Source organism: Ochotona curzoniae, unplaced genomic scaffold, assembly GCF_017591425.1.
Source record: "Ochotona curzoniae isolate NIBS_2020 unplaced genomic scaffold, NIBS_Ocur_1.0 scaffold_1037, whole genome shotgun sequence".
Taxonomy (NCBI): Eukaryota; Metazoa; Chordata; class Mammalia; order Lagomorpha; family Ochotonidae; genus Ochotona; species Ochotona curzoniae.
The window spans coordinates 5,083,151-5,101,657 of record NW_024467083.1 but is presented as its reverse complement, the minus strand read 5'-3'; the positions used below and the strand labels follow the sequence as shown (position 1 = coordinate 5,101,657).

The window sequence follows — 18,507 nt, the reverse complement described above, 5'->3', positions numbered from 1 at the left end:
CGGCACCCCCTTCCCATCCCTCCCTGGCGCACCTTCCCTTTAAGCGCGAGGCCCCGGTGGATTTGTGTCGGCGGAGGCTCGGCTCGACTCCCCTTTATGGCGGAGTCGGCAGGGACGGCAGCTCTGACAAGCCGCGGCGGCGGCGGCGGGGCAGGCGAGAGCGCAGGCCGCGCCTCGTGCCGCCGCCGTCCGGGTCGGCGCAGCGGGGCCGAGGGGGAGCGCGCCGCCCGGCCCGGCGGGGGCGGGGGAGTGGGCGGGCCCGGCCGGGCAGGGGGCGGGGAGCGCGGCCGGCGGCGCTCGGGTCCGCCTCTGACTGCGGCGCGGCGGGGCGATGTGTGATTACCATGGCGAGGAGTCTCTGTCCGGGGGCCTGGCTGAGGAAACCCTATCAGCTCCAGGTAGGCCGGCGGCGGCGGCGGCCCCCCGAGCGCCCTGCCGCCCTCCCGCCGCCCCTCAGCCGCGCGGGACTCTCTCCGCCCCGTCCCCTCCGCGGGGCCCGCGCCCGCCCCGAGCCCCGCTGCCCCCTGCCGTCCGGCACCTGGCGGCGGCTCCCTCTCCGCGCGCGCCCCGGCGCCGCAGCAGCCCCCCGGCCGCGGGCCCCGGCCTCCCCCGCGCCTCCCCCACGCCGGGGCGGCCAGGTGGTTCCGCCCGGGCTCGCCCTCGCAGCCTGCGAGGCGGAGACGTGACCCGGGTGCGATCCCCGCGCCCCGGCCGGCACCGGTGCCCTCTCTCCGGTCGGGGCTTGGGACGTGCGACCGCCGGTCCTCTTCGCGCCCCCACAGGGTGCTCGCCTTTCCCTCCCCGAGGGCCCCCCGCAAGCGCTGCTCTTCCTTCCGGACTCTGCGTCTAAGGGTCTCCGGTCCGGGGTAGGAGAGGTGGTGTGTGTCATTCATCCATGTTTTAGAAAACGTGACAGTTTGTCATCTCAGTTGGTCCCCCGCGGTCTCCGGGGCAGCGGCGTGCGCGGAGCCCCCTCGGCTAGGTCTTCCCATGGCATTCGTGATTTTCACGGGAGGTGAGGGATCGGAAACCCGAGCCCGGCGGATGGGTGTTTGCTTTTGGAGAGGAAAGGGGCAGTGGCGTGGTGCGCGGCTGGCACGTACCCCAGCCACGCCAAACGCGCTGTCTCAGTCGTGTCGTGTGAACTGATCGCGTGTTCCATTTTTCGCGATTTCCCTGTTCCACCTTGTGTTGAGCTTGCCAGTCAGTGCCTTCGAACCCCTGGTACGGGATTCAGGTACTGTTTTGGTCACCAGGGGGACCTAGCAGACGCCGCCCGGAGCAGTCAAGCGCAAATCCATCACCCCAGTGGAAAAACAACTGTAAATCTAAGCGGGGTGCCTACCTTCAGGGGACTAGGGGTGTTTTTCCTGTGTGCACGCAAGGAAAGCATTGTTAGTCTCTTGTGAGGGGAAGAGGGTCAGCTGGTGCTTTTATAACGCTGAGAAAAGTTGGGAAGGGATCTTGGGGGTGGGCAATACAATGGAATTTTCTTTCAGACAGCTTACACGTAATTCGGGACCCTGCAGTGGGTGCTGTGCTGCGACTGCCAAGCGTGCTTTGACAGCCCAGGGTCGCCAGGGTGTTTGTAGGAAGGAAACTTAGAAGTCTGCACGCTGTTGGAAGGAGCAGCGCCGCGGGAGTAATTGTGCCTGGAGTAACTATGGTCTCCACCCAGTCTAGAGTTCCACTCAGATCACGTACCTCTTTGTGAGTTTAAAAAATTATTTTCCTGACTTCCCAAAATTAGTTTTATGAAATACATAATTCTTTTTTTTAAAGATTTATTTTTATTATTTTTCATTGGAAAGGCGGATATACAGAGAGGAGAGACAGAGAGGAAGATCTTCCGTCCGATGATTCACTCCCCAAGTGAGCGCAACGGGCCGATACAATGCCGATCCGAAGCCAGGAGCCTCTTCCGGGTCTCCCACGCGGGTGCAGGGTCCCAAAGCTTTGGGGCAAAGCTTTGGGCCGTCCTCGACTGCTTTCCCAGGCCACAGGCAGGGAGCTGGAAGGGAAGCGGGGCTGCCGGGATTAGAACCGGCGCCCATATGGGATTCCAGGCGTGCAAGGCGAGGACCTTTAACCACTTGCGCCACCGCGCCGGGCCCAAAATACATAATTCTTTCCCACTGAAATTATTCTACTATGCTTTAAAAAAATCTGGCCATAGACCTTACTATAGACTTTGGTTCCTTTGGCTGTAAATATTCTCCAGCAATATGGTTGTGACTTTTTTTCCCACTGTAGCATGAGAGCTTTCAGATTGGATGAGTTAGGATTCACTTTACAAATAAGTTATATTTCCACTAATGGCAAACATTTGGTATTTCTTACTAAATTTGCAATGCCATTATGTATTACCGAGTGAAGGTAAATTCAAGTTTTTTAAAATAGCAGTTTATGTATTTATTTATTTATTTTTACTTGAAAGGCAGAGTTACAGAGAGGAGAGAGAGAGATCTTTCACTGGATCCAGGAGTGTCTTTTGCGTTTCCCATGTGGGTACAGGAGCCCAAGGACTTGTATCCTCTGCTGCTTTCCCAGGCCATTAGCAGGAAGCTGGATGCAAAGTGGAGCTGCAGGACCTCAACTGGTGCCCATTTGGGATGCAGGAACACAGGCAGAGGATTAGCTTGCTGTGCCACCCACCAGCGCCAGCTTTAAGCACTTCAAAAGGTTTGGGGACATGGTGATATTCTACTAGGTAGATTAGTTCTGTATAAAATAATAACCAAGGGCTCGGCACAATAGCCTAGTGGCTAAATCCTGACCTTGCATCTGCCGGAATCCCACATGGGCACCGGTTCGTGCCCCAGCTGCTCTACTTCCCATCCAGCTCCCTGCTTGTGGTCTGGGAAATCTATGGAGAATGGCTCAAGACCCTGGGACTGTACATCCACATGGGAGACCCGGAAGAAGCTCCTGGCCCCTGGTTCTGGATTGGCTCAACTCTGGCTGATACGGCCGCTTGGGGAATGATAGAAGATCTTTCTGCATCTCCTTATCTCTGTACATCAGTGTTTCCAGTAAAGGAATAAAAATATATCTTAAAAAAAACCAAATAATTATGAAATAGAAATGCCATAGGTTATCATATATCTGAAAGGAATAAAAGTTCAAAGCATGAAAAATAGAATCCCAAGGTTTTTTTTTTGGAGGGTGGTTGGTGGTTTAAGTATCACCTTAGTGTTAACATTCATTCTGTTCGTGAATTTTCTTGCTAGTTACTTTTCATCTCATCATATTGTTTCAAGATCATCCCCCCTCCCCCTTTTTTTTTTGACTGGAAAGTCAGATTCACAGAGGAGAGAAAAGTGGTGCAGCTGGGACATAAACTGGTGCCCATGCAAGGTGCAGGCAAGGCGAGGACTTTAGCCACTAGGCTATTGCACTGAGCTCCACCACATTTTTATTTTTTTAGAAGAGGCATCGAGTTACTGTGTTACACATTCCGTTCCTTATTGCCTTTATGAGTGTCTCACCTTTTTATACTTCTACCGCTAGAGGAACTTCAGACTTCAAAGATTAAACTGTTTTCAGCTGAGACTACTGTTCAGCCAGTTCCTCAGCCACAAAAATTTGGAGTAATGAAGAGCTCCTTTTCCTTTCTTATGTTGCTTGTTTCTTTGGAAACATCAGGAGGCACAAAAGCAGAGCAGAGCTCTGTTCATATTTGTGCATCTGATATGTAATGACTGTAAGAGAGGGGGAATGACATCTATTTTATGATGTCATTGGTGCCCCCCCCCCCTTTTAAAATGTTTTACTTACTTAGAGAGAGACACCAACTGCTGTTTACTCCCAAATGCCTGCGATGGTCAAGGCAGGACCAACCAAGCTGCAGCCAGGGTCTGGAACTCCAGTTGGGTCTCGCACATGAGTGCCAGAGACCCAACTACTTCTGCCGTCATCTTCTGTCCCCCAGGATGTGCATTAGCAAGAAGCTGGATCAGAAAAGGAGTTGGACTGGGAGCAGGCGCTCTGAGAAGGACGGCAGGGCTCCCAGGCAGTCAGTTAAGCACAGCGTTGGATACCAGCGCTTTTCAGTGCATTTTTATCAGAAAAGCTTGTTCGATCCAGGCGAATACATCAGTTTCGTTCCAACCCACCTGTATTATTTATTGAGTATTTATTGACCAAGCGCTCGCTGTGACTTATTTTGTTGACTCAACCATTCACTTAGTATGCGTTTGTCAGATGCCTGTCACATGCTAGAAGCTATGAGAAGTGGGGATGGGGGCTGTGTGTGTGTTAAGCAGACACCCTCATGGAGTGTGTGGATCTTGTTTGAGAAAAAGGCATCGATCAGGTCACCTCGGGAATGTGTAGTGTCAACAGTTTGTGGCGTGAAGTCATGAGAATGATGAAAAACTGCCTGAAAGAGTAGTTTCTCTTTTTAAAAATCTTTTTATATGGAAATTTTTAAAAAAGATTTATTTATTGGAAAGTCAGATATACAGAGAGGAGAGACAGAGAGGAAGATCTTACACCTGATGATTCACTCCCCAAGTGAGCACAACAGCCAGTGCTATGCTGATCCGAAGCCAGGAGCCAGGAACCTCTTCTGGGTCTCCCACACGGGTGCAGGGTCCCAAGGCTTTGGCCTGTCCTCGACTGCTTTCCCGGGCCACAAGCAGGGAGCTGGATTGGAAGTGGAGCTGCTGGGATTAGAACCAGTGCCCATATGGGATCCTGGCACGTTCAAGGCGAGGACTTTAGCCGCTAGGCCACGCCGCCGGGCCCTATGGAAATACTTTTACATATGCTTAAAATGAAGGTGTAAAGAGCTCTCCTAGACCCAGCACATGTCCTTAAGTAGTGATCAGGGGCAGGTGTTTGGCGTGATGGGTAAGTCTCTGCTTTGGATGCCTGTTACCTCACCAGGAACTGTGGGGTTTGAATCCCAGCTCCACTGTCCCTGCCAGCTTCCTGCTAATGTGCACCGGCTGGGGGACAGCAGATGATGGCTCAAGCCATCATCTCAGCCCCCCACTTGGGAGATCTGGAATCAATTCCTGGCTTTTGGCTTTAGCCCAGCAGCCCTTGCTGCCCACAGTGGGCAGTGGATGCACGAACCAGCAAATGGGAGGTCTCTTTAGTTCTATCTTTCAAATAAACATTTTTTTTAAATTTATTTTTATTACAAAATCATATATATAGAGGAGGGGAGACAGAGAGGAAGATCTTCTGTCTGCTGATTCACTCCCTAAGTGACTGCAACAGCCAGAGCTGAGCCAATCCAAAGCCAGGAGCCCAGAGCCTCTTCTGGGTCTCCCACATGGGCGCCAGGGTTCCAAGGCTTTGGGCCATCCTCATCTGCGTTCCCAGGCTACAAGCAGGGAGCTGGATGGGAAGTGGAGCCGCTGGGATTAGAACTGGCGACCATATGGGATCCCGGCCGCTTGCAAGGTGAGGACTTTAGCGGCTAGGCTATCATGTCGGGCCCTCAAATAAACATTTTAAAACCTCAGTTATCAGTGGTTCAGTTTCTCCCTTGTGACAGCCCCTTCCAAGCAAAGTATTTAAAATATACCTTAGATATCACGTCCTTTCTTCCAAGGATTGCCACGTGCATTTCTTAAAGATGTGTTTTTAGATCTAATCACAATACCATATGGCACTTAACAAAATCAATAACAACAGTTTCTTCTGTCTTCCCCAACCTCCCAGACATACCTCACCCTGAGCAGTGACTAAATCACCTTGCCACAGCCAAGGGAGGGCTTTATTGTGATGCAAGCAGGTCTCTTGGTAAAAACAAAACAGCCCCTAGCCCTCTCTTACCAGCTTGTTCAGTGCCCAGAAGAATCTGCATTTAAGGGATACTTGTTTCATGTTTTGGGATTAGTGTTAGAATACACATGTCAGATTAAAGTAACATTTTCAAGTGAATGTATCCTTTTAGTTTGAAGTGAAGCTGTTAGGTATGCAACAGGCATGAGAACTCTTGTTTTGGGGTAGGTGAAGGAAGAGGACCGGAAGGAATTGGGTTTACTTTAAAGGTAGGGGAAAGAGATGAAGGGCCTGGTAGGAGGGGAAGGAGGTGCAGAGGCAGCTCTGTGTCCTTGCTGTTTTTTTTTTTTTTTTTTTTTTTTTTTTTTTTTAAAGATTTATTTTTATTATTTTTTCATTGGAAAGGCGGATATACAGAGAGGAGAGACAGAGAGGAAGATCTTCCATCCGATGATTCACTCCCCAAGTGAGCGCAACGGGCCGATGCTATGCCGATCCGAAGCCAGGAGCCTCCTCCGGATCTCCCACGTGGGTGCAGGGTCCCAAAGCTTTGGGCCGTCCTCGACTGCTTTCCCAGGCCACAAGCAGGGAGCTGGAAGGGAAGCGGGGCTGCCGGGATTAGAACCGGCGCCCATATGGGATCCCGGGCGTGCAAGGCGAGGACCTTAACCACTGCGCCACCGCGCCGGGCCCCTGTCCTTGCTGTTTTGCTGTCTGTCTGCAAAAAGCAGTTAACTTCCTGAGGTGATTAGACCAGAGGGTTTGCAAGTTCCTTTTTTTTTTCCTTGCAGCTTAAAAGGATAAGTTTCCAGTTTGACTTAATTATAAAGGAGGTATCTATCCCTAGTTGATGATCCTTCAATAGAACTATAACATTGTGCAGTTGGTGATGTATTTTCAGCTGCTGTTTGTAGCTGTTGATGGGCCAATGTGGGCACCTAATCACCGTGCTCAGCCTTGTTTACATAGCTAATGCAATTCTGTTGCCTGGTGAAGAAGACGACTTGTAAGAGCTATCGAGGCAGTAGACTATTATTCAGCAATAAAGTGAAATGGACAACTGATCTGTACCATCGTGTGGATGAGTGGTGAAAGCATTTGATACGTGAAAGATGCCAGTCACACAACATCACGCGCTCTGTGATTCCATGCACACGAAATGTTCAGAATGAACAAATCTATAAATGTAGAAAATAGATTGGTGGTTGCTGAGGGTCGGGGGAAGGCGGAGTGATATTAATCTGTAGAAGGTTTTAGGGGGAGGAAGCGGGTAGAGATGTTCTGCAGTTGATAGCAGTGAGGATTGCACTGCCTTGAGCCTTATGAAAACCGCTGAATTTCATGTGTATTTTAAGTGAGCAAATTGTGTGGTTATGTGAATTATATTCCATCCAGCTGTGGAAGAGCTATTCCCATGGATGGGCAGTCCTTCTCTCTGCCCTCTACAGCACCACCGTCAGCTTTTTGGTGCAGGGAGTGAATGCTGCTGCTTCCAGGGGAGTGGCTTACGGGCCCTGCCTGTGCAGCCTCTGTGTAGGCCAGGCGGGCTGGAGGCCTGTCCAAAATACAAAGCTGATGTTCAACCAACTGTCTACCAGCCAACTTCCAGTGGCAAGTCATTGCTCCCAGAGCATACTAGTTCCAACTGTTTTTTTTAATCTATCTATTTATTTATTTTTTGGAGCCATTACCTAGCAAATAGCATTCTCTAAATGCAACAACTATTGCAGCACATTGCAACAGAGTAGGAACCTGCCTGTGAGATCAGAAACTGCAGGTGAATTTACTTGCTTAAGTCTTATTGCCAAATTTAAACCTTGTCCTATTACGATGCATCCTGCTTAGGACCTGGGTGTGGTCAGAATAACACCTGTGTGTGTCTGTTTTTAGCAGTTTGCTTTTTTTTTTTACAAATTAAGATCTACTTTGTTTAGGATTTACTCGTGGTTTTGAATGAAGCTGATAACCCAGCAAGCGTGTAATTTGTTGGCTTTAGTTTTGAATACCTTATTCTGTCTCACTATCATTAAGTCCTAGAAGAATGAGAGTTTAATACAATTTAGGGTAATTCTCTATGTTTAGATTATACACATTTTCCATCCTAGTCATCCCGCCTACATGCCCCATTGCGTACAAGAAGTTGGTGGTCTTATGGGCTTTGATGTCTGAGATACTTAGATGCTTTCAAGATGTTCAGGTCCTTTATTTTAGACTAAGAAAGTTTTTAATTTTTTGAGGTGTTCACCTTTTTTTAAAGATCTTTAAGGAATGAAACATAAAATATCTAAAACCACAGCTTCTGGAAGAACAACTTGTTCTTGCCGATCCTGTACCTCTCTTCAAACTTGACCTTGGTTTTGCTTCAGAACAGGGTCTCTGAAGACATTCTTGTTGAGCACCAACAAGTCCAAGGGAATATACGCAGAGGAACTTGTGGGTGTGAGGTGGTTGTAGTTATAAACCTTCACAAACGACTTGATCTTGGACTGCATGGCGATCTTCTTCTTGCCAATGGCAGTTGTCACTTTGCAGGGTTAGTGGTCAGTGCTGGCCACCAGAGCATGGCTGTAGGGGCAGTCAGAGGTGCCCTCATCAACATTCTTTGTTCTTTGCAATGACAACTTTGCACCCTCAGTAGTGTTGGGTTAGGGCCAGCACCACCTTCTCAGGTTTCATGAACTGGCCTATTTCAACAGCAACTACTCGGGCCTACAGCAAAGAAAGATGAATTATCTTATAAACGGCTGTTCTAGCAATTTCAGTGTTTATTTAGTAGTACCTTCATGAATGAGTCATGGATGTTAAGTCCTCATCAGCATGATGGTGCTTGTTTAACATTTTTTTTTTAAGATTGTTACTTATGTATGTATTTGAGAGTTGAAATGAGAAGTGAGAGAGGGAGAAACAGAATGAAGTGTCTCATCCACTGATTCACTCCCCAAATGCTCCTGGCAGCTGGGACAGGTTAGTCAAGTGTCTGGATCTTCTCTCAGGTCTCCCACGTGAGTATGCAGTTGTCCCTCTCAGAGGTTTAACTCCCTGCACCACAAGGCCCACCTGTTGCTTAATGTTTCCAATGCCTTACTCCTTATATTCATGAATTTTAAGTTTTTTCATGGCACCAAAGTGAACCGACTGGGCAGGCCAAGCGCCAGTTAAGATCCCTGTGTCCTGTATCACTGTGCCTGGGATCAACACTTCTTTCTGTCTCTTGCCTTCAGTGTCCGGCTAGTGCAGACCCTGGGTGACAGTGGTGATGGTTCAAGTGACTGGGTCTCTGTCACGCAAGAGTGAGACCCAGGTTGAGTCCCCAGCTTCTGGCTTCAACCTAGCTCTGGCTATTTTGAACATTCGGGGAGTGAGCTAATCAATAGGAGCTGTCTCTATAAAGCAAAGCTAAGCAAAAGCCCAGAGCAGTGTGTTTAGAAAATCAGGGTATTGTACTATGCATATGGTTTTAATAACTCAGTGTTGATAGATGAATTTTCTTTTGAAAAGTAGTTCCGGGGCCAGTGCAGTGACGTTGCAGGTTGATTTTCTACCTGCAGAGCTGCTGTCCTATATGGGTACCAGTTTGTGTCCTAGCTGCTGCATTTCTCATCCAGGTCTATACTTATGGCCTGGGAGAGAAGAAAGGGGATGGCCTGAGTCCTTGGGCTCTTGCATTCATGTGGGAGACCCTGAAAATTTACTTCTGGCTCCCAGCATCAAATGAATTCAGCTCTGATCATTGTGGCATGAACCAGTGGATGGAATCTCTGTGGAATCTGCCTTTCAAATAAAAATAAATAAATCTTTAAAGGAAAAAAATAGCTACTTTTTTTGGTAAACTAGATATTTAATGAAACCATCATTTTTAAGATTTGATCATGGTATTTTGGTTATTCCTTTTTTTCCCTGTGTTTCACATAAACCAAAGTTCACCATATTAAGCATTTGTAAGTGTGTAGAGCTTTTACTATATGCACATGTTATGTGCAGCCAGTCCCTAGGACTTTCTCATCTAGCAAAGATGAAGTACACATTCCATATATTTTTTAAAGATATATTTATGTTTTCTTTGAAAGACAGAGTTTTATCTAGAGAAAGAGAGAAAGTCTTTCATCCCTGGTTCACTCTCCAGTTGGCTAGAGCTGAGCTGATCCAAAGCTGGGAGCCAGGAGCTTCTTCTGAGTCTCCCACGTGGGCACAGGGTCCCAAGGACTTGGCCCTCCTCCACTCTTACCCAGGCCACAGGCAGAGAGCTGGATGGGAAGTGGAGCAGCTGGGGCATGAACCAGTGTCCATATGGGATTCTGGTGCTTATAGCGGGAGGATTGGTATGCTGTGCCACTGTGACAGCCCCAGCACATATCACATTTTCTGTATCTGTTCATCAGTCAGTGGGCTGATTCCATCCATTGGCTTTTGGGAAAAATATTGTAACGAAGATGGAAGTGCAAATATTTCGTGATAATTTTTTTTTTAAAGATTTATTCATCTAGTTGAAAGGCAGAGTTATAGAGTGAGAAGGAAAGACGGAGATCTTTCATTCACTAGTTAATTCTCCACGTGGTCACACAGGTTGGAGCTGGGTATGTCTAAAGCCAGGATCCAGAGCTAGGAGCTTCTGGGTCTCTCACATGGGTGCAGGGACCCAAACACTTTCATTATCTTCCACTGCTTTTCCATGTGTGGTAGCAGGCAGAGGGAGCAGATGTAAAACATTGGGAACTCGAACCAGCATACTTATGGGACACTGGTATTGCAGGTGGTGGCTTAACCTGCTACAACACAGCATCAGCCCCCCATAATCTTATTTTTAGTTCTTTTGTATATCCAGATGTAGAATTTCTGGATGAAGTGGCAATTCAATGTTTTCGTTTTTGAGATCACTCTATACTGTTTTCCAAATTGGTTGTATGTTTTTACATTCCCAACAACAACGTGTAAGTGTTCCATGTTTTTCTGCAGCTCCACAAGCACTTATTATTTTTCTGCCTTGTTGAGAGTGGCTGCTTTAGCAGGTGTGAGCTAATACCATTGTTTTGATTTCTTTCCCCTGATGATTAGTGGTATTGAGTATATTTTCATGCACCATTGACCATTTGTACATCTTTGGAGAAAGTTCCTTCTTATTGTTTCAGATTGCTATTTTTCAACAGGGCTGTGGGTTATTATCACGGAGTTCCCCCTTGTTTCCTTAGAACAGAGTAATCGTGTTTAAAATTTTTTTTTAATGATGTCATTTACTTATTTGAAAGGCAGAGCAATAGAGAAAAACACAAACCCCAAAGGATTTGGGGGTGGTGAGAGAGAGAGAGAGAGAGAGAGAGAGAGAGAGAGAGAATGAGAATATGAATGAATGAGAGAATCTTTCTTCTGCTGGTCTGCCCTTCAAAAGGCTGCAACAGCCAGGTTTGGGTTGGGATGAAGCCAGAAGCTAGGAGCAGGCACTGCATCCTGGTCTCCCAGGTGGGTGATTGAACCTGCAGTTCAGGGATGCTGATGTTGCATATGGTGGCCTAACTTGCTGTGCCACAACACTAGCCTGCAGATTGTTCTAGTAGGAGACTTTTAGTGTATTGTTAACATTCTGAATTAATTCATACATTCATTTCAGATGTGATGGTGTCAGCATTTTCATGTATTAGGTTTTAGACTTGGCACTGCAAGTTGTCCTTCCTAATTCACCGCCACCATTGCTTGCATATTTATTTTAACTTTAAAAGGTTGATCACCATGCCAACTTATATTTACTTTATTGGATTCTACATATTTTTAAATAGTCATAAAGGGTTTTCTTGAGACAATGGAATTTAAAAATGAACTATACATTGTATAGTATTATTACAACAATGTAAAATCATGCTATTTTAGAAAAGAAACCTTGTTTTTAGAAGATACAAATTGAAGTGAATAGGAAAAATGTATCAGGAGATCCGTAATAAGCAAATGTTATCAAAACCTCACTTTAGCCTCACTGCCCCTGGAGGTGCCAGCAGCATCCCCGAGACAATCAAATATCTCCAGACTCTGCCAGCTGTCCTCCGGGGGTAAAAATCATCCTCACTTTAGAATCATACAGAGAAAGAGGGAGAAGGGAAATATTCACGCACACTTACTGGGTGAGAACGCTGGCAAAGGTAGAAGGCAGTCAGATCATACATGCTGGTGCAGTATTTGGAAGAAACTGAGTTGGATTGGATTTCATGATAACTGAAAATACCTGGAAAGGTATGAATCCTGTGCAAAGTACATTAGGTGCAGAAAAATGAAAATTGACAGAGGACTGTGATGTGAGTGGTTTAAGAAAGTTGGGCCAGGTATAGTAGCCTAGTGGCTAAAGTTCTCACCTTGCATGTGTTAGGATCCCGTATGGGTGACAGTTCTTTTTCGTTTTTTTTTAAAAAATTTATTTATTTTTATTACAAAGTCAGATATACAGAGAGGAGGAGAGAAAGAGAGGAAAATCTTCCGTCCAATGATTCACTCCCCAAATGACTATAACGGCCGGTGCTGTGCCGATCCAAAGCCAGGAGCCAAGAACCTCCTCCACGTCTCCCACACGGGTGCAGGGTTCCAAAGCATTGGGCCGTCCTCCACTGCTTTCCCAGGCCACAAGCAGGGAGCTGGATGGGAAGTGGAACTGCTGGGATTAGAACCAGTGCCCATATGGCATCTTGGTGCGATCAAGGCAAGGACTTTAGCCACTAGGCCACAGCGCTGGGCCCTGGGTTCCAGTTCTTATCCCGGCAGCTCCAATCCCCTTCCAGCTTGTGTCCTTGGAAAGCAGCAGAGGACAGCCCAAAACCTTGGGACCCTGCAACAACGTGGGAGATCGGAAAGAAGCTCCTGGCTCCTGACTTTGGATTGGCTCAGCTCTAGCCATTACAGCCACTTGGGGAGTGAAAAAGGGAATGGAAGATCTTTCTCTTTGTCTCTCCTTCTCTCTGTAAATCTGACTTTCCAATAAAAATAAATACATCTTAAAAATAAGTGTGTGTTTTCTCCACACAGCTGTTAACTAATTACCACAGATAGAGCAACTTTAAACAGTGCTCATTCACCTGAGCCCTGATGCGGTCGTGCTGCAGGTGAGGAGTCTGACACTGACACTGTTCTGACTCTAGGTTTCCCAGGGTTGACGTCAGTGAGTCACTAAGACCGTTTTTCCCCGGGAGTCTGCAAGGGCTGGCTTCCTGCCTCTATGTCTCTTGCTCTTGGAATATGGCTCTGTATGGCCTTGTGACTCCTGAGGTCCCCATGGCCTTGCTTGCTGTTGACTGGAGTTGCACTCAGCTTCCGGAAGCCACTGAATTCCTTGGTTGTAGCTCCCAGTTTCCATCTCACAGCCAGCAATGGTACACGGGAGTCCTTTGCTTCCAGTCTTACTTTCCCTACTGTCTTTTTTTTTTTTTAAGATTTATTTATTTATTGGAAGAAGAGAGAAGAGAGACAGAGAGGAAGATCTTCCGTCCGATGCTATGCTGATCCGAAGCCAGGAGCCAGGAACTTCTTTTGGGCATCCCACACAGGTGCAGGGTCCCAAGGCTTTGGGCAGTCCTCTACTACTTTCCCAGGCCACAAGCAGGGAGCTGAATGGGAAGTGGAGCTCCCGGGATTAGAACTGGCACCCATATGGGATCTTGGCGCGTTCAAGGTGAGGACTAGCCGCTAGGCCACTCCACCGGGCCCTGTTTTGTTTTGTCTGTTTTCTGCTGTTCTCTGCTGCCTCACACTAGTTTTCTCTCTCTCTCTTTTTTTTTTAAGATTTATTTATTTATTTATTTATTTAAAAGCCCAGTGACAGTGAGGGAGAGGTGAGAGGCAGAGCTCCTGTCGAGTTGTTGATTCCCCAAGTGGCTGCAGTGGCCTAGGCCAGACCAGGCTGAAGCCAGCAGCCTGGAGCTCCATTCTCATCTCCCATGTGGGTGTGAGGGGCTCAGACACTTGCGCCATCTTTCACTGCTTTGCCAGGTGTGCTAGCCAGGAAGTGGAGCAGTTGGGACAGCAACCCAGAGCTCATATGGAATGCCAGTGTCACAGGCTGATGCTTGACCTGCTTGGCCGTAACTCTGTTTCCCCTCTTCTGCTTTAGGGTTTCTCTGATTATGTTGGATTCACCCAGATGATTCAAGTTTATATGTCTGCTTTAAAGCTATCTGACTAGTAATCTTAATTTCATCTACAGAGTCTTGCTGATGTAACTAGTGTTAGAAGAACAGAGTAGGAATCTTAGGGGAGATCTCTGGAATTTTACCTGTCTCAGAAAAGATATAATTTTAAGTTAAAAAAATCCTAAAATATTTTCTTTCTTTCCTAGTAAAGTTAGTTGTAAAGGCAGTACCAAAAAGGAAAAAAAAAAAAGGTTTTTATAAGAGGGCAATCTTTGGGCTTATCATTCTGGTAATTACTGCAAAAGAAGTCATGAATATTTACTAAAGCAAGGAAAACACAAATCGCTTCTGAAAAAAAATCTCATTGGAAAATACTTGTTTTTGCGATAAAAAATATCAACTCTTTCATACCCTCATATTACCTAAAATAAGAGTGGGAAAATATTTATGAACTCTAAGATAATGTGTTTTGAACTATAACCTGTTTCTCTCTATTGCTGTAATTAATTGAAGTTGTTTCTCTTTACTCCTTAAAGAAAATGATGCTTGCCTTTATTTTTAAAGGACACATCTTCAGTCGTTCCTGATTCAGAATTAAATTTGGCCCCAACAAAGATAGGACCTGTTTAGTACCCTGGTCTTACCTTTTATTCTGAGCATACTCTTAGGGTGTATAACATTATGCAATCCAGCACACATATTTTACATAATTTCCAAAGGATCCCATAACTGCTGTAACATGAACTTGAGTGGCACCTGCCAACCTCATGCTCCTAACTCCTTCGCATTTTCTTGCTCCTGACTGTCAGCACACTTTAGCCACTACTGCCGTAACTGAGGCCCTTGCCACCTTTATTTCTTCCTTCTCTCAGCCCCCTCCTGGCTCCCTTGCTTTTTCCATTCAGCCTGAATCTCATGCTCCAAAATCCCCAACCGTCCCCACCCTGTTTCCTGGCACTCTTCAAGTCTTTTCCCCTCTTTTCCCTTGTTCGTTCTTACTCTGATGCTCCCCGACTTGCCTGTGTCGTCTGCCCTTCCTCTGCCCGTCTTCCCCCAGGACTCCAGCCCCCCCCCCAACCCCACTTCTTGTTTTGTACAGATTCCTCAAGTGTCCTCTATTATGACCCAAATAAAAATGAGCATCAGCTCTGTGTCGCCAGCCCAGGTCTCTCCCCAGCACTCGAGGCTGGCATTTCCAGCTGCTTACTTGATGTCCGTCATCAGATAGCACTCGCATTCAACATGTCTGATACTGCCTTGCTCCTTTCCCTGCTAGGGGAGGTTGCGGAAGAGGGAAATATACTTGAGCTCTTTAGGTTCTCCTTTTCTTACCCTCATGTTTAATCCCTCAGCAAGTCTGAGAATGTACATCTGCTAAGTGACATGTACATGTGTCATCTCTTCCTCATTCTCCGCTGGTACCATAATCCACTCTGTCTGTTTGGCTTAACTGCAATAGACTACTGTAGCCTGTTAGAGCCCGTCCTCTGCCTGTTTGCAGAGTAATCACCCTCCGAGTGTCCGCTGGAGCAGACCCGTCTCCTGCAGGTGAGATCCTTCGGTGGCTGCCCAGTGCTGTCAGGAGATCGGGCAGGGTTTGGAGAATGGCCTTCATGGCTGTCCCTTTCCTCTCTTGCCGTTTCATCCCTTCCCTTTCCACCTCACGTACATCATCCTCTAGCAGTCTGGGGAAATATACAGTTCCCTGTATTCACCAGGTTTCTCTCATGTGTCACTGGCTGCGCCAGCTTTTCCTCCTTGCCCCCATTCCCTCTACACACCTGCTCTCCTGGTTGAGTCTTAGTTTTCTGACCTTTCGGCAGCCCCTCCCCGACACGCCTCCTCTGAGCTCATACCTGGCACATGCTTCCCTTATCTCACTTAGGATCCTGAAATGTCTGCCATCTCCTGGGGAGCCAAAATGTCAGCTTCTGGCCCAGCCCAGATGGTCAGTAAACGAGTCAGTGTAAACACGTGTACAGGTGTAATACTTCATGGAGCTGATTAAACAAATGCCTCGCAAGAAGCAATGTCTGCCCAACATGTAAAATGGCAGAGATGAACTGTCCACGCAGACCATGAGTCTCCTTCACTTCTCTCTGGCTCTATCTTAACCTTCCTTCAAGGCTGCTTGTTTTCAACCATGTGTATTTTTGGATTTCCTGGTTGTTGTATCTTTAAGTTAGCTGCGTCTCTAAATGGAATATTACCCATCTCAGGGGTGATATAAAATGCTGAATTGGGGTACTAAAAGAAATTTTTAATTTATTCTTGTATACTTTAAGATGTTATATCAGAATAGTTGATTATTTTCATTTTATGTTGATGTATTATTATAGTAAGTACTTTTTCCTTGGAAAATGCATTCAGAATTGCTTCTTCTTTTTTTTTTTATTTATTGAAAGGCAGAGTTATAAAGACAAAGGAGACAGAGAGAGACTCCATCTGCTAGTTTGATCCACATGTATTTGTCATAGCCAGGGCTGGGCCAGACTAAAGCCAGGAGTTACAAGCTTCACCCTGATATTCCCTGTGGGGGCAGGGGCCCAAACAATTAAGTCATCTTCTGCTGCTTTCCCAGGAGCATTAGGGGGGACTTGGGTTGGAAGTGGAGCAGTTAGGACTCGAACCAGTGCCTGTATTGGATGCTGGGATTACAGATTGTGGTTTAACCCACTGTCCCACAGCACTGGCCTTTCACATTTATTCTTTTTTTTTTTTAAAGAGTTATTTATTTATTGGAAAGGCAGATTTAGAGAGAAGAAGAGACAGAGAGGAAGATCTTATGTCTGCTAGTTTATTCCCCAAGTGGCTGCAGTGGCTGGAGCTGAGCCGATCCAAAGCCAGGAGCCAGGAGCTTCCTCTAGGTCTCCCACATGAGTGCAGGCTTCCAAGGCTTTAGGCCATGCTCTGTTGCTTTACAAGGCCACAAGCAGGGAGCTGGATGGGAAGTGGAGCAGCTGGGGCATGAACCAGTACACATATGGGATCTTGGCACATGCAAGGCAAGGATTTAGCCACTAGGCCATCGTGCCGGGCCCCTCGAAATTATTCATGTATGTTTTAATTTCTAGTTTTGTGTGAATGACAGTGTACCTATGACAGATTAGTATAGCTTTACATTTATATGGGATAAAATGAGCAAATTTGCTTAAGTTAGGAATTTATAGAAAGATTTTCCTGAGAGGGTTGTGGTATCAGAACATTTGGAGCTGACCCTTTGTGGTGCAGAGGATTAAGCTGCCCTTTGGGATACCCACATCCCATATCTGAATGCCAGTTTGAGTTCTGGTTGCTCCAGTTGCATTCCAGCTCCCTGAAGGCACCTTGGATGACAGCAGTTAATGGTGTAACTCCTTAGGCCCTTGCCACCCCTCTGGAAGACCCAGATGCAGTTCCTGGCTCTGTTACTATATCTTCCAAATAAGCCAATATTTAACTTTCTTTCGTAACAGTCATCTCATCTCTCCTGCAGACTTTGATTGCTGTGTTTTCACTTTCTTTGGTGGCTTAACTAGTTCTCTTCCCCTGCTTTGGAGAGTTTATCTTGGTATTAGAACACATGCTTCTTTTTACCCACTTTTCTGTCTTCTTACTTCTCACTTATCAGTTACACTTTTACTCTTTTTGTTAAGATTTATTTCATTTTTATTTTAAAAACAGAGTTACATAGGAAGGGAGACAGAGAGGTCTTTCAACCGCTGGTGCACTCCTAAAATGACCACAATGATTGGAGCTGGACCGATGCAAAACCAGGAGCCAAGAGAGATCTCCCGAAGGGTGCAGGGGCCCAAGAACTTGAACCCATCTTTTGCTGCCCTCCAGGGCACATCAGTAGGGAGCTGGATGGGAAGTGGAGCAGCTGGGACTCTAAACTAGCATCCATATGGGATCCCAGTGCTGCAGGCAAAGGCTTAACCTGCTACTCCATGATGCTGGTCCCTACACCTGTGCTTTTAGGTTGTTAAAGTTGATAACATTTTCTGTCCTACCACATCCAAGGCTCCAAATAAGTTGAATCTAAAATAGGAAAATCATAAATAGTATCTTATTACTGCTTGTTAATTCTTCCATTAAAAAAAAATCTTTAGGAACCTGCCACCGCCTGCGTTCAGCTTGTAGCTTTTTCCTTTGTCATACCAAGTAAGCAGCATTGAGAAGCCTCAACAATGAAGCCTCTCTTGTGATTAAGCACATTACTGCAAGGATTTGTCCTTTCCCAGAAGCTAGACTGTATTTCTGCCAGTAGCAGGGGAAAAAAAATGTGATGTTTGTAAATTCCCTATAAAGAGTCTCTTTCTATTTAGCAATCATGCTTACTTGCTTTCTAGTATTTCTTTCAAAGTACAGTAATTTAAAATCTAGCCTCAGGGCTCCTTACTGAAATAACTGCATGCAGCTCTAAGGTCATGCTGGGCCATGACCTCTCCCTTGAGCAGTCAGGATACAACAGTTGGCCCTCCATCCTGTGGGTTCCAAATTCACACATTCAAACCAACGAGAGGTTGAAAATTCTCCAAAAAAAATTTTCACATGTGCTGAACACATATGGATTTTTTTGTGTCAATATTTCCTAAGCAAATAGGGAAACAGCTACTTGCATTGCTTTTATGTTTTGTTGGGCATTGTAAGTAATGTAGAGATGACGTGAAGTTTATAGAAGGATGTG

General features: G+C 46.4%; 1 protein-coding gene and 1 pseudogene across 3 annotated transcripts in view; one reads left to right on the top strand and one right to left on the bottom strand.

Moving 5' to 3' along the window:
* The first annotated feature begins 289 nt into the window (after nucleotides 1-289).
* Nucleotides 290-18,507, top strand: part of DIPK1A (divergent protein kinase domain 1A) — a 105,960-nt gene continuing 87,742 nt past the window's right edge. Inside the window, exon 1 of one of the 3 annotated variants that reach the window (XM_040999077.1) lies at nucleotides 290-398. In XM_040999077.1, coding sequence (XP_040855011.1) covers nucleotides 345-398 — 54 coding nt within the window. In that variant the 5' untranslated portion in view covers nucleotides 290-344. The remainder of the gene's footprint in view (nucleotides 399-18,507) is intronic. The other 2 variants (XM_040999075.1, XM_040999076.1) reach the window with 2 other exon arrangements.
* On the bottom strand, nucleotides 8,024-8,421 carry LOC121168772 (annotated as a pseudogene).